Here is a 15,617-nt window from a genome sequence, read left to right as displayed (position 1 = left end):
CTCCCGGGCAGAGGTCGGAGGTCAGGCAGGTACAGGCCCACCAATCTCATTGGTACAGGTCAGCTTCTTGCCCTTACATGGATGATCACTTGGGGGGCGGGGCTTGTCTATGACATCCAATAGGAAGAGGAGACATGAAGAGCGATGGCTCCCTGGGCCAATGAGGAGCCAGTGTGAAGTCACTGAGGGCTGTGAAGCAATGAGTGACGGAGCGGTGTGGGCGGAAGCCGCCTCGGAGTCAGAGCCGAGCACCAGCCGAGCTTATGGCTTCTGTACGCGGCCTGGTGCTGCTGCTGCTCCCGCTGATATCTGCGGGGCTCAACCAACCGCAGGACTCGGAGCTCACCTTCCTGCTGCCGGCCGGGAGACAGGAGTGCTTCTACCAGCCGGCGCTGTACAATGCCAGCATGGAGGTGGAGTACCAGGTATGTGCGGGGCAAAGGTGCATGCTGGGGTAGTAGGCAGGTGTGGGGGGGTACCACATCAGGACTGCCCACTGGTATACCCCAGAGCTGCACTCACTATTCTGCTGATCCTGAGTTACATCCTGTATTATACCCCAGAGCTGCACTCACTATTCTGCTGGTGCAGTCACTGTGTACATACATTACTGATCCTGAGTTACATCCTGTATTATACCCCAGAGCTGCACTCACTATTCTGCTGGTGCAGTCACTGTGTACATACATTACATTACTGATCCTGAGTTACATCCTGTATTATACCCCAGAGCTGCACTCACTATTCTGCTGGTGCAGTCACTGTGTACATACATTACATTACTGATCCTGAGTTATATCCTGTATTGTACCCCAGAGCTGCACTCACTATTCTGCTGGTGCAGTCACTGTGTACATACATTACTGATCCTGAGTTACATCCTGTATTATACTCCAGAGCTGCACTCACTATTCTGCTGGTGCAGTCACTGTGTACATACATTACTGATCCTGAGTTACATCCTGTATTATACTCCAGAGCTGCACTCACTATTCTGCTGGTGCAGTCACTGTGTACATAAATTACATTACTGATCCTGAGTTACATCCCGTATTATACCCCAGAGCTGCACTCACTATTCTGCTGGTGCAGTCACTGTGTACATACATTACATTACTGATCCTGAGTTACATCCTGTATTATACTCCAGAGCTGCACTCACTATTCTGCTGGTGCAGTCACTGTGTACATACATTACATTACTGATCCTGAGTTATATCCTGTATTGTACCCCAGAGCTGCACTCACTATTCTGCTGGTGCAGTCACTGTGTACATACATTACATTACTGATCCTGAGTTACATCCTGTATTATACTCCAGAGCTGCACTCACTATTCTGCTGGTGCAGTCACTGTGTACATACATTACATTACTGATCCTGAGTTACATCCTGTATTATACTCCAGAGCTGCACTCACTATTCTGCTGGTGCAGTCACTGTGTACATACATTACATTACTGATCCTGAGTTACACCCTGTATTATACTCCAGAGCTGCACTCACTATTCTGCTGGTGCAGTCACTGTGTACATACATTACATTACTGATCCTGAGTTACATCCTGTATTATACTCCAGAGCTGCACTCACTATTCTGCTGGTGCAGTCACTGTGTACATACATTACATTACTGATCCTGAGTTATATCCTGTATTGTACCCCAGAGCTGCACTCACTATTCTGCTGGTGCAGTCACTGTGTACATACATTACATTACTGATCCTGAGTTACACCCTGTATTATACTCAGGAGCTGCACTCTGGGTCTGGATCTGTTAGGCTACTTTCACGCAATGCGACGGGCCGAGATTCCGACGCTAGTGTTTGTTGTGCCGCACAACGGAGGCAGCGGATGCATTTCTCCGGCGCATCCGCTGCCCCATTGTGAGGTGCGGGGAGGTGGGGGCGGAGTTCCAGCTGCGCATGCGCGGTCGGAAAAAGTGGTCCGTCGGCTGCAAAAAAAACGTTACATTTAACGTTTTTTGCTCCCGGCGGTCCGCCACAACACGGCGCAACCTATGAGGCTTATGGGGCTGTTTAACTAGATCTCTTACTACTCTTTGTGTGCTTGTATTTTTCTTGGCATTTACTATATGTGTATCCACCTGTATTACCATGTACGGTTATTCTGACCTAACAAGAGTGTCAATTGTGGTCATGGACTATTGTTAGTATATATGGCCCATCAGTGTATTTTCTGTGCAATATATTGTTTTTGCTAAATTGTAGAGTGGACCCGCCACCACTACTCATGTGGTGGAGGCCTTTTAAATGTTTTTAATGTGCTTTGTGTGTTTTCAATAAATAAATTGTTACTTGGTATTTTATTGTGTTGGTGATCCCTTTTTTTTGCATACCTTTTCTCTACTTGCTGTATCTTATGTGAGTATGCAATAGGTGATCCCATATCCTTATATTGGATGGTGCCCGCTCTAACGTAATTCTTTGGGACGTGTGTCAATGCGTCGCAATGCGTCAGTAATGTAACTCTATGGGGCAAAAACGCATCCTGCAAACAACTTTGCAGGATGCGTTTTATCCCCTAAACGACGCATTGCGACGTATTAAAAAAAAAAAAAAAACCGCCAGTGTGAAAGTAGCCTTACTATGATTTGTGAGATGACGTCGTCCCTTCTCTCCCAGGTGATTGGAGGAGCTGGCCTGGACGTGGATTTCTCGGTCACCACCCCGTCTGGGATCCTTCTGATTATGGAGAGGAGGAGATCTGATGGCGTTCACACGTAAGTGATCAGTTACTGCTTTTACTTTTCAAAAAAAATCAAACGTGACTTGTTATCTGACCCTTAGACTGGCCACACATCACTCACCTCTGACCCCGGCCCTGGACCTTCTGTGTTTGCTTCTGCGATGGGTCTCACTCCTAAAGGTGCCGTCACACTCAGCAACTTTGCAACCAGAACGACAACGATCCGTGACGTTGCAGCGTCCTGGATATCGATCTCGTTGTGTTTGACACGCAGCAGCGATCTGGCTCCCGCTGTGATATCGCTGGTCGGTGCTAGAAGGCCAGAACTTTATTTGGTCGTCAGGTCGGCGTGTATCGTCGTGTTTGACAGCAAAAGCAACGATGCCAGCAATGTTTTACATGGAGCGAACAACCAGCGAGAACGAGAAGTGAGTCGCCGTTACGTCACAGGATCGCTCCTGCATCGTTCTGGAGCTGCTGTGTTTGACGTCTCTACAGCGACCTAAACAGCGACGCTGCAGCGATCGGCTCATTGTCTATATCGCTGCAGCGCCGCTGAGTGTGACAGTTCCTTTAATCTTGAAATACTTGTTGGGATGACCCCCGTCCATAATCCTCTGCAGGGGCAACTGGTATCTCAGGATTATGGGAAGAGCTGATTATGTGGGGGAGTAGGAGCTCAGCTGTACTGTATATAGAGGTGTTATCAGTCACTGTACAGGAGGAGGAGGAGGTGAGCTGTGACATCACCTATTGTGAATGGTGGATCCTGTGTTATCTACTGTATATAGAGGTGATATCAGTCATTGTACAGGAGGAGGAGGAGGTGAGCTGTGACATCACCTATTGTGAATGGTGGATCCTGTGTGATCTACTGTATATAGAGGTGTTATCAGTCATTGTACAGGAGGAGGAGGTGAGCTGTGACATCACCTATTGTGAATGGTGGATCCTGTGTGATCTACTGTATATAGAGGTGATATCAGTCATTGTACAGGAGGAGGAGGAGGTGAGCTGTGATATCACCTATTGTGAATGGTGGATCCTGTGTGATCTACTGTATATAGAGGTGTTATCAGTCATTGTACAGGAGGAGGAGGTGAGCTGTGATATCACCTATTGTGAATGGTGGATCCTGTGTGATCTACTGTATATAGAGGTGTATTCAGTTATTGTACAGGAGGAGGAGGAGGTGAGCTGTGACATCACCTATTGTGGATCCTGTGTTATTAGTCATTGTTATCCTGTTTGTGATGAGACTAATGAAAATGTTTCTGGACAGGACATGTGAGTCTAGTTTTACACCTAGTGTCCGTCATGAGAATTGCAAGATTTGTGTTTTATTTTTGTGCATGTTTTTTTTTCTTTATAGATAAATTTTTTTGTTGACTTAATTTATATATTATGTTTAACATTAACCCCTGATGTAACAATAGGTGGATTTCTGCTGACACTTTCCCAGTGCAGGTATTTGTGTTATTATAGGTGTTGGAATGTAATATTTTTATATACAGGTGCTTCTCACTAAATTAGAATATCATCAAAAGTTAATTTATTTCAGTTCTCCAATACAAAAAGTATATAGAGTCATTACAGAGTGATCTATTTCAAGTGTTTATTTCTGTTAATGTTGAAGATTATGGCTTACAGCCAATGAAAAGCCAAAAGTCATTATCTCAGTAAATTAGAATAATTAACAAAAAACTCCTGTAAAGGCTTCCTAAGTGTTTATAAACTTCCTTTAGTCTGTTTCTGTAGGCTCCACAATCATGGGGAAGACTGCTGACCTGACAGATGTCCAGAAGGCGTCACTGACACACTCCACAAGGAGGGGAAGCCACAGAAGGTCATTGCTAAAGAAGCCGGCTGTTCACAGAGCGCTGGATCCAAGCATATTACTGGAAAGTGGAAGGGAAAAGTGTGGTAGAAAAAAGGTGCACAAGTAACTGGGATAACTGCAGCCTTGAAAGGATTGTTAAGAAAAGACCATTCAAAAATTTGAGTGAGAGTCACAAGGAGTGGACTGCTGCTGGAGTCATTGCCTCAGGAGCCACGACACACAGACGTATCCAGGACATGGGCTACAAGTGTCACATTCCTTGTGTCAGCCACTCAGGACCCATAGACAACGCCAGAAGTGTCTTACCTGGCCAAGGAGAACCGGACTGTTGTCAGTGGTCCAATGTTTGTCATGATCTGTTCCGGGTTTTAGTCCTGTCTGCCCTTTTCCAGGGCTGATCATGTCAAGGGTTAACTTTGCTGTGCCTTATTCTGGGTTCGGGTTTGCTATTTAGCTCCAATGCATCCTGCTGGCAGTGTCGGCTATAGTTCTGCAATCTGCGTGTGTGCCTGACTCTGGGAGATCTTGATTTGCCCCTTGTCTGTTGACTCCCTCTGTGTGTCCCTTTCCAGTGTTTCCCTGTAAGTTTGTTTGATTCCCTGGTTTAGATTTGGCTTGCGTTCGAACTCGCTTCTGCCTTCTGTCTTTGTCTTGTTCGCATCCAACCATTGCTGAACCCCTGGCTTGTTCCTGACCACGTGTACTGCTGCAACCTCTGGTACTTCTGCCCCTGAGTGTTTTTTTTTTTTACCACTCTCTTGCCACTCGGTGGCGCCTGTGCTGCTGCTCTGTGGTGCTTCGCTGTGTGTCCTGACTCCCTTCCCCCACCAGCTCCCCCTGGTGGAGGTTGCGCTATACTGCACTACATCAGCATGACTGTTGTTTCCAGATGAAAGTAAATTTTGCATTTCATTTGGAAATCAAGGTCCCAGAGTCTGGAGGGAGAGTGGAGAGGCCACAATCCAAGCTGCTGGAGGTCTAGTGTGAAGTCTCCACAATCAGTGATGGTTTGTGGAGCCATGTCATCTGCTGGTGTAGGTCCACTGTGTTTTATCAAGACCAAAGTCAGCGCAGCCATCTACCAGGAAATTTTAGAGCACTTCATGCTTCCCTCTGCCGACAAGCTTTCCAGTTCACCACCTGACAGCACACTGGAGGACGTCCTTCTTATCCTTGATGGGACAGGAACACGAGAGGTTAAAAGGACCCTCCCCCTACCACCCTTCAGTGTTTTTCCTGTCCCATCAGGGATAGGAATGGACGAGAGGATCTGCCGTTCTGTGCGGGGGGGATGTGGATCGGGGGGGCTCAGCCTGACACCCGCCCGAGGGTCCCTCAGCCTACCAGTGTAGCGCTGCTCCTGGGTTGGGGATCGCTTCCTCCTGGCGGGGGCTCTCGATCTCTCCGTCTGTCCCCTGGTGTGTGCGGCTCAGCGGCGGCCTCTGCTGACGTCGGCGTCTCCATGCGGCCGCTGGGGGAACCAGTTCAACGCGCACCTTCCTCTCTTTCCGGCCGCACGTCACTTCCGGTTTGCGGCTGAGGGGGATGGACGGCGTCTCTGCTACAGGAAGTGCAGAGGAAAGAGCGGTGGAGAACGCTGGAGCGTCATTTTGAAGTGAGGAACAGAATAAAGGGTATGTGCAAGGGGCAGTAGTGATCTCTAGAGCATCATGGAGGACGCAGCTAGAGCGGAGTGTCAGGAGTCAGCAGCGCTAGTAAGTAGAGGCCCTGGGTAAAAAAAAAAAAACAACGCTAGTGTTTGCTATACTATATATATATATATATATATATATATATATATATATATATATATATATATATATATATATATATATATATATATATTTCTCCATAGGCAGCCTCCCTATCTGAGAAATCGGTAAAGAAACCCAGTAGGAATAAGAAGTGTCCTATCTGTGCGGTTAAGCTAAAGGATTCCTGGCAGAAACCCCTATGTGAAGCGTGCACCTGCAAAGTCATAGGAGAGGAACAGGCGTCTCTTATGTCTAATATGAGAGCCATGATAAGGGAGGAAGTTCAGGCTTCAGTCTCAAGTCTCGTACTCCCTCAAGTCTCACCTTCACCTTCATCCTCGGAGAGGCCGAGGAAAAGACCAAGGGTCGAGTACTCTTCCACAGACTCATCATCCTGTGGGTCGGAGGTAGAGGAGGAAGATGAGAGTAGAGATCCCCCGGAGAAAGGGAGAAGATATCTGTTCTCTGCTGTGGACACTGGAGAACTGTTGGAAGCAGTACGGCACACCATGCAGGTGGAGGAGCCGCAGCCATCTTGCTCCGTTCAGGACGAAATGTTTGGAGGCTTGCACTCACAGACATCTAAAGTCTTCCCTGTTAACTCCCATATCAGATCTATGATTCTGGAGGAATGGGAGGAAGCCGAGAAGAGACTGACTATCCCTAAGGACTTCAGACTTCGCTTGCCGTTCAACCCAGAGGAAGTTAAGGAGTGGGTCGATGTACCAAAAATTGACATACCCTTGGCTAAAGTCTCCAAAAGGACGGCGATCCCGTTCGAGGATTCGTCCAATTTGAAAGAACCCATGGACAGAAAAGCAGATGGCCTTCTAAAAAGGACCTGGGAAAGCTCCTCGGCAATTATTGGAGCTAATATTGCAGCGACATCAGTAGCCCGCTCCATGGACCTTTGGCTAAATGATCTTAAAGATTAATTGCTAGCTAAAACTCCCAGAGATACTATTCTAAAATCCCTACCCTTGCTAAAACTAGCAACTACCTTCTTGGCAGACGCATCTGCAGAATCGGTTAGGTTCGCAGCTAGGGGTCAGTCTCTATCGAATGCAGCCCGTAGAGCCATCTGGCTTAAAAGCTGGTCAGGGGACATGCATTCTAAGAATAAATTGTGTTCTATACCCTTTTCCGGGGGCAAGGTCTTCGGACCGGTCCTCGACGATATCTTAGAGAAAGCGGCAGATGTCAAGAAAGGTTTTCCGGAAGAGAAGCCTAAAAAATTCCAGCCCTTTCGGAGGCCCCGCTATAATCAAAAACCCGATTATAGGGGTAAGGGAAAGCAGGGTAGATGGAGCTACCAAAAAGGGGGGGATAACAGGCCTAAAAATAAAGAAACAAGCTACTCTGGACCGGGGTCCAGTTACCGCAGAAAATGATGCCATCAGAGTGGGGTCTCGTCTGACAGGATTTCTGGGAGGTTGGAGGAAGATCACATCAAGTCCATGGGTCTTACAAATAGTATCCCAGGGATACAAAATAGAATTCACATCCCTTCCTCCCGATCCCGATTCCTGGTATCCAGCTCCCATCTAAAACTGTCATCCCCCATGTGGTCAGACATTCAGGACCTTCTAAAAATGGCGGCCATTGTCCCAGTACCCCCTCAGGAAGAGGGCAGGGGTCACTACTCCAATCTCTTCTCGGTAACAAAACCATCGGGGGAATCGAGAACCATTATAAATTTAAAACATCTGAACAATTGGGTCCTTTACAAAAGGTTCAAGATGGAGTCGATTCGGTCCACCATCCCCCTGTTGGGAAAAGACATGGTGATGTGCACTCTAGACTTAAAGAGTGCATATTACCATGTACCCATCCATCTAAATCATCAGAGGTTCCTGCGGTTCGCGGTAATCTTGGAAGGATAGGTCTTCCATTTCCAATTCCGCTGTCTCCCCTTCGGCCTGGCTTCCGCTCCCAGGGTTTTTACAAAACTTATGGTGGAAGTGGTCGCTTTCCTGAGGAATCAGGATATAATGGTGGTTCCCTACTTAGACGACTTCTTAATAGCAGCAGACTCAGAAGTCCAGCTCAGGGTCAATTGTCAGTCTCTCATCTCAACATTGCAGAATCTGGGATGGATTATAAATTGGGAGAAGTCAGATCTAATCCCAAAACCCAGAATAAAATTCTTGGGAGTCATGCTCGATTCACAAGCAAGAATGTCATTTCTTCCAGAAGAAAGGCTGAAGGGCATAATACAGAAGATCCGTCACTTTTCTCGGGGTCGACATACGATCAGAGACGGGATGAAAATACTAGGTCTGATGACGGCCTGTATTCCCTGCGTGAGATGGAGCCAGTTTCATTCCCGACAGCTTCAGAGGGGAGTTCTGAGGAGCTGGAACAGAAGACAGAACTCACTGAACCGGACCCTGAGCCTTACTCCGCAAGTCAAAAGATCTCTGGTGTTGTGGACTCTTTCCAGAAACCTCCAACTGGGGGTGCCATGGCTTCAGACACCAAGCATATCAGTTACAACAGATGCCAGTCAGCTCGGTTGGGGAGGTCATATACTGGGAAGATATTTTCAAGGTCGCTGGGGAAAGGAAGACAGCAACCAGTCATCAAACCACAGAGAGCTACAGGCGGTTTGGGAGGTCTTGACGGCGGCGCAGCATCTGCTGCAGAACAAACACATGAAGGTCTTCTCAGACAACACGACAACGGTAGCCTTCCTGCGGCATCAAGGCGGTCCAAGACATCTGGCGTTACAAAACCTGGCGGAACGCATATTCCAGTGGGCAGAAAGGTCGGTTCTGTCCATCTCGGCGATCCACCTGGAGGGCTCCAAGAACCAGTTGGCAGATTTCCTCAGCAGAAAAAACGTATCCCCCCACAGAGTGGGAACTAAACAACGAGGTGTTCAAGGATCTGTGTCATCGTTGGGGGAGACCGACGGTGGACCTATTTGCTACAAAAGAAAACGCGAAGCTCAAGATATTCTATTCCCTAAACCTTTGGGAGAATCCAGCCGCGATCGATGCCTTCACGCAACCCTGGAACCAGGGGTTTCTGTATGCATTCCCTCCTCTAGCGATGATCCCGAGGGCACTCAGAAAGATCTGCGAGGACGGGGCCAAAGTCATACTCATAGCTCCTCACTGGCCGAAACGGAGTTGGTTTCCATTGCTAAGGAAACTGTCAGTTGAAGAACCCCTCCTGTTACCAGAAAGAGAGGATCTTCTTCTGCAAGGTCCAGTTCTACACCAGAATCCGGGAGCACTTCAGCTGGCGGCCTGGATCCTGAACGGAAGGTCTTAAGAGCAAAAGGGCTTTCAGAGGAGGTCATTTCTACCCTTCAAGCCAGCCGGAAGCCGGTGACATCGGCTATCTATACCAAAATATGGAAGCGATTCTGTGGGTTTTGCGGAGAGACGACAGTTGACACTGACCATCCAAACATCCCCAAAATTCTTGACTTTCTGCAGTCAGGGTTTCAAAAAGGTCTTAGACCAAGTACATTAAGGGTCCAGATAGCGGCCCTGAGTGTATTCTTTTATTCTTCCCTGTCTGCCCATCCCTGGATTAGTAGATTCTCTAGAGCAGTCCAGAGATTAAAACCATTAATTAGAAAGTCAGTCCCGCCGTGGGATCTGAACTTGGTTCTAAATTTCCTATGTGAACAGGCGTGGGATGTAACAGGGGATATAGGAATTGATAAACTCTCCCTTAAAACTGCATTTTTAGTTGCGATCACGTCGGCAAAAAGATTGGGGGAACTACAGGGTCTGTCGGTGCAGAATCCATATCTGCAGATATTCGAGGACAAATTAGTACTCAGACTCGATCCGGCGTTTCTCCCTAAAGTTGTGTCAGATTCCAATATGAATCAAGAGATTGTTTTACCATCATTTTGCCAGTTCCCTAAAAATCAGAAGGAGAGTTTTTACCACAACCTAGACGTAAGAGACTCGGTTCTCAGGTACCTCGATTTATCCAGACCCTGGAGACGGGACAACAATTTGTTCGTCCAGTTCAGGGGTCCAAATAAAGGGAGAAAGGCGTCTAAAGCGACTATCGCACGGTGGATAAAATCCACAATCAGTTTAGCTTATAAAGCTAGAGGACAAGATTCCCCGGTTAACATTAAAGCCCATTCATCTAGGGCCATGGCCACGTCATGGGCGGAGAGAGGGGGGGTGACGGCAGATCAGATCTGCAGAGCTGCGTCATGGTCTAGCCTTAGTACCTTCTCTAAACACTATAAGTTAGATGTAGTGTCACCACAGTTGGCTTTCGGTAGAAAGGTACTGCAAGCGGTGGTCCCTCCCTAAATACCATTCTCCTTTGGTATTTCTCCAGTGTGCTGTCAGGTGGTGAACTGGCAAACAGTAATTAGACCTACTGGTAATTGTATTTCCAGGAATCCATCCTGACAGCACTATTAGTTCCCTCCCTAATGTATGATCTTTATACTCGTGATATAACATTTGTATGATTGATTATTTTGTTGGAATAAACCTGTGTTTTTGCATCCATCCAGATGTGTTACTTTGGAAAAGCACTGAAGGATGGTAGGGGGAGGGTCCTTTTAACCTCTCGTGTTCCTGTCCCATCAAGGATAAGAAGGACGTCCTCCAGTGTTCTGTCAGGATGGATTCCTGGAAATACAATTACCAGTAGGTCTAATTACTGTTTTTTGGAGATGGAAATGTCATTCTCCAGCAGGACTTGGCCCCTGTCCACACTGCCAAAAGTACCAATACCTGGTGTAAAAACAACAGTATCACTGTGCTTGATTGGCAGCAAACTCGCCTGACCGTAACCCCATAGAGAATCAATGGAGTATTTTCAAGAGGAAGATGAGACACCAGACCCAACAATGCAGACGAGCTGAAGGCAACCTGGGCTTCCATAACCCCTCAGCAGCGCCACAGGCTGATCGCCTCCATGCCACGCCGCATTGATGCAGTAATTGATGCAAAAGGAGCCCCGACCAAGTATTGAGTGCATTAATTGAACATACATTTCAATAGGACAACATTACGTATTTTAAAATCATTTTTCAAGCTGATGTTATAAAGTATTCTAATTTACTGAGATAATGACTTTTGGGTTTTCATTGGCTGTAACCCATAATCATCAACATTAACTGAAATAAACACATGAAATAGATCACTCTGTAATGACTATATAGAATGAGTTTCACTTTTTGTATTGAAGAACTGAAATAAATTAACTTTTTGATGATTTTGTGAGAAGCACTTGTATATTTTTATATATTTGGAGCGATAGTTTTTTTTTTTTTTTTTTTTATATGGAACGTGTCATTTTTTTGCAGGGTGGAGCCCACAGAGGCCGGAGACTACATGATTTGCTTCGATAACTCGTTCAGCACCATCTCGGAGAAGTTGGTTTTCTTCGAGTTGATCTTTGACACTCAGCAGGGAGACGACGAGCCGGACAGCTGGGCGGATATGGTGGAGCCGGATGAGCTCTTGGATATAAAGATAGAAGATATAAAGGTAAAGCTAAAACTACCATATATAGTATAAGCCGACTCGAGTATAAGCCGACCCCCCCCCTAATTTTGCCACAAAAAAAAACTAGGAAAACTTAATGACTCAAGTATAAGCCTAGGGTGGGAAATGCAGCAGCTACCGGTAAATGTCAAAAATAAAAATAGATACCAATAAAAGTAAAATTGAGACATCAGTAGGTTGTGTTTTGGAATATCCATATTGAATCAGGAGCCCCATATAATGCTCCATGCAGTTCATTATGGCCCCATAAGATGCTCCATATAACAATGTGCCACATATAATGCTGCTGCTGCAATAAAAAAAAATGACATACTCCCCTCTCTTGCTGCCCGCTGCTCCTCAGCGTCCCGTCTCTCCGCAGTGACTGTTCAGGCAGAGGGCGGCGCGCACACGAACACGTCATCGCACCCTCTGACCTGAACAGTCACTGCAGAGGATGTGGAAGACGGAGCGGCGGTGGAATGGGGAAAGGTGAATATGAAATATTCACCTGTTCCCGCGCGCGGTCCCTGGCAGCTTCTTCCAGACAGATGATCTCCGGCGCCGCAGCTTCTTCCTCTGTTCAGCAGTCACGTGGTACCGCTCATTACATTAATGAATATGCGGCTCCACCCCTATGGGAGTGGAGTCCGTATTCATTACTTTAATGAGCGGTACCACGTGACTGCTGAACAGAGGAAGAAGCTGCGGCGCCGGAGACCATGGGACATGCAGGGACCTGTGCCAGGAGCAGGTGAGTATGTGACAGCCGCTGCTCCCCCTCACCCGCTGACCATGACTCGAGTATAAGCCGAGATCGGCTCTTTCACCCAAAAAAAAATGGGCTGAAAATCTCAGCTTATACTCGAGTATATACGGTATATTCTTGCTTAAAAAAATTATTCCTCCTGTGTGACCTCATCATCTTCTCGTTTCCTGGTAGGACTCCATCGAGAGTATGAAGTCCAGGCTGGAGCGCAGCATGCAGATGCAGACCGTCCTCCGAGCCTTCGAAGCCAGAGACCGCAACCTTCAAGAGAGCAACCTGGACAGGGTGACCTTCTGGTCGGCCGTGAATCTCGGGGTGCTTGTCGTTGTGGCCTTCCTCCAGGTTTACATGCTGAAGAGCCTTTTTGACGACAAGCGGAGGATTCGGACGTAGTACGAGGAAGATCTTCCACCCGCCATCCGGTCGTTTGTGATTTCTACAGTCTTCCATCGGAGCCAAGGACGACCTCCTGGCTTACGCAACCAGATCGATGTAAAACTTAGGAAAAAAAAAAAGTTGCTAAAGAGCACAAGAATATCTGGGCTGGTGGTCATGACCTTGACGAGATGCAGTCTAGGTCTTTCTCGTCTTTACTGTTGACTTTAAGAGGTCTTCTCATTTCATCGCTGTGAAACATTAACCAATGATTCCTCAAATGTTGCTTATCACATGAGCCACAGGATCAAAAAGTAACGCCATCAACTGGAAGATGCCTCGTGAATGGCCATAGACATATGCCCGGCGCCATTGCGTAGAGATGATCTAAGCATTTTGCAGTTTTTGAGGGTTTCCATTCCCTCTCTTCCTCCCCGCTGCTCCTGCCATAGTCTGACCCCAAACCAGTCGCTTTAATGTTAATCTTTTTTTTAGTACTTGGCCTTTGAAAACAGGTCAGGATTGTCTCTCCTTTCACAGCTTTCTCGAGCGGCTCTGTGTTCTCTAGGCTGTAAATGATGCAGCTCTTACTTTGCCTTCCCCTTTCCCAGCAAGAAGTCCCAGCACAATCTCAATTCCACAAAGGCTGCGCCTCGCCTCTCCGCCCTCGTCGCCTCTCCGCCCTCGTCGCCTCGCCTCTCCGCCCTCGTCGCCTCGCCTCTCCGCCCTCGTCGCCTCGCCTCTCCGCCCTCGTCGCCTCGCCTCTCCGCCCTCGTCGCCTCGCCTCTCCGCCCTCGTCGCCTCGCCTCTCCGCCCTCGTCGCCTCGCCTCTCCGCCCTCGTCGCCTCGCCTCTCCGCCCTCGTCGCCTCGCCTCTCCGCCCTCGTCGCCTCGCCTCTCCGCCCTCGTCGCCTCGCCTCTCCGCCCTCGTCGCCTCTCCGCCCTCGTCGCCTCGCCTCTCCGCCCTCGTCGCCTCGCCTCTCCGCCCTCGTCGCCTCTCCGCCCTCGTCGCCTCGCCTCTCCGCCCTCGTCGCCTCGCCTCTCCGCCCTCGCCTCTCCGCCCTCGTCGCCTCGCCTCTCCGCCCTCGTCGCCTCGCCTCTCCGCCCTCGTCGCCTCGCCTCTCCGCCCTCGTCGCCTCGCCTCTCCGCCCTCGTCGCCTCGCCTCTCCGCCCTCGTCGCCTCGCCTCGTCTCTCCGCCCTCGTCGCCTCGCCTCTCCGCCCTCGTCGCCTTGCCTCTCCGCCCTCGTCGCCTCGCCTCGTCGCCTCGCCTCTCCGCCCTCGTCGCCTCGCCTCTCCGCCCTCGTCGCCTCGCCTCTCCGCCCTCGCCTCTCCGCCCTCGTCGCCTCGCCTCTCCGCCCTCATCGCCTCCCCGCCTCGCCAGGAATAGTCCTCCTAGGCCTCAGGGTACAATTTGGCAATGAGTAACACTACACAAGAGAAAGAATCCAAAAGATAGTTCTGTTTGGAGAGGGGTTTGCAGTAATATTATTTTGTACACTGCAGTTTTGCGGTACTTTTTTTTTTAACTATGTATTTACACAAATGCACAACAGTGCTGCGTATAACAGGTTCTTGTCATGAATAGAGAACAATCAGAGGGTTGTGCACCCACAGCAGCATTGAGTATTTCAGCAAAGTCCAATGTAAGCAGCTTCCTACAATAGCAATAAGAAAACGAGGCTCCCCTCCCCCTTCCTTTCCATATCTGCAGATCCCGTCACCAGCCATAAAAGGCAGATGCCTCAGGATGTGAGGTTGCGCCCCCGAGGGGCCACCAGCAGTACTGCAGATAAATCTCACCGATCAGCTATTCTTTAGATCCTGAGATGCTGCAATTATGAGATTTTTTTTTTTTTTTAATATAAACTGCGTTTTAATTGATTGTTCTCGCCTTGTCTTATGCAACCTTTATTTTATGTTCATGCTGCCATAAAAAAGTCAGGGGGTGGTCGGGGCAGAGTGGCAGCATCTGGGGATCCTTTTTATATTACCATAAACCATATTGCTGCTATGAAGGAATTTTGTATTTTTATAGTTACTCCTCTCAGTGCCTGCTCAGCCCACAATAGGTTTTTGTTTTTAATGTGGGTTTTGAGAAGCGATAAAACATCTACGTGACGTTTACTGTGTTGTATTATGTGTGGAGAAGATGTGATCCGCAGGTGCAGTATATTTGGTATTGTGTGTATCCGGCCAGGAAAATGGGGATTAAAAGACAGTTATGTAAAGGAAAGAGAATGGTGTTCTTGGCTGTAACATAACTATAAATTGTGTGACATCATCAGTCCTGTAACAGGGCATGACATCACCAGCTCTCCTGATAACCCCGCCTCCTCACTGTCACATTACCAGCTCTCCTGATAACCCCGCCTTCTCACTGTGACATCAGTCTTGTAACAGGGCATGACATCACCAGCTCTCCTCATAACCCCGCCTCCTCACTGTCACATTACCAGCTCTCCTGATAACCCCGCCTCCTCACTGTGACATCACTAGCTCTCCTGATAACCCCGCCTCCTCACTGTCACATTACCAGCTCTCCTGATAACCCCGCCTCCTCACTGTGACATAATCAGCTCTCCTGATAACCCCGCCTCCTCAGTGTGACATCACTAGCTCTCCTGATAACCCCGCCTCCTCACTGTGACATAACCAGCTCTCCTGATAACCCCGCCTCCTCACTGTGACATA

At 48.3% G+C, this 15,617-nt stretch overlaps 1 protein-coding gene across 1 annotated transcript; it reads left to right on the top strand.

Moving 5' to 3' along the window:
• The first annotated feature begins 202 nt into the window (after positions 1-202).
• On the top strand, positions 203-13,851 carry TMED1 (transmembrane p24 trafficking protein 1). Its single transcript, XM_069767125.1, has 4 exons — positions 203-425; positions 2,645-2,742; positions 11,602-11,785; positions 12,726-13,851. The coding sequence occupies exons 1-4, from the start codon at positions 264-266 to the stop codon at positions 12,942-12,944; spliced, it is 663 nt and encodes a 220-aa protein (XP_069623226.1). The 5' UTR covers positions 203-263; the 3' UTR covers positions 12,945-13,851.
• Positions 13,852-15,617: the final 1,766 nt, after the last annotated feature.

Source organism: Ranitomeya imitator, chromosome 4 (genome assembly GCF_032444005.1).
Source record: "Ranitomeya imitator isolate aRanImi1 chromosome 4, aRanImi1.pri, whole genome shotgun sequence".
NCBI lineage: Eukaryota > Metazoa > Chordata > Amphibia > Anura > Dendrobatidae > Ranitomeya > Ranitomeya imitator.
Note: the sequence above shows the minus strand (reverse complement) of the source record. Positions and strands in the feature narration are given on the sequence as shown.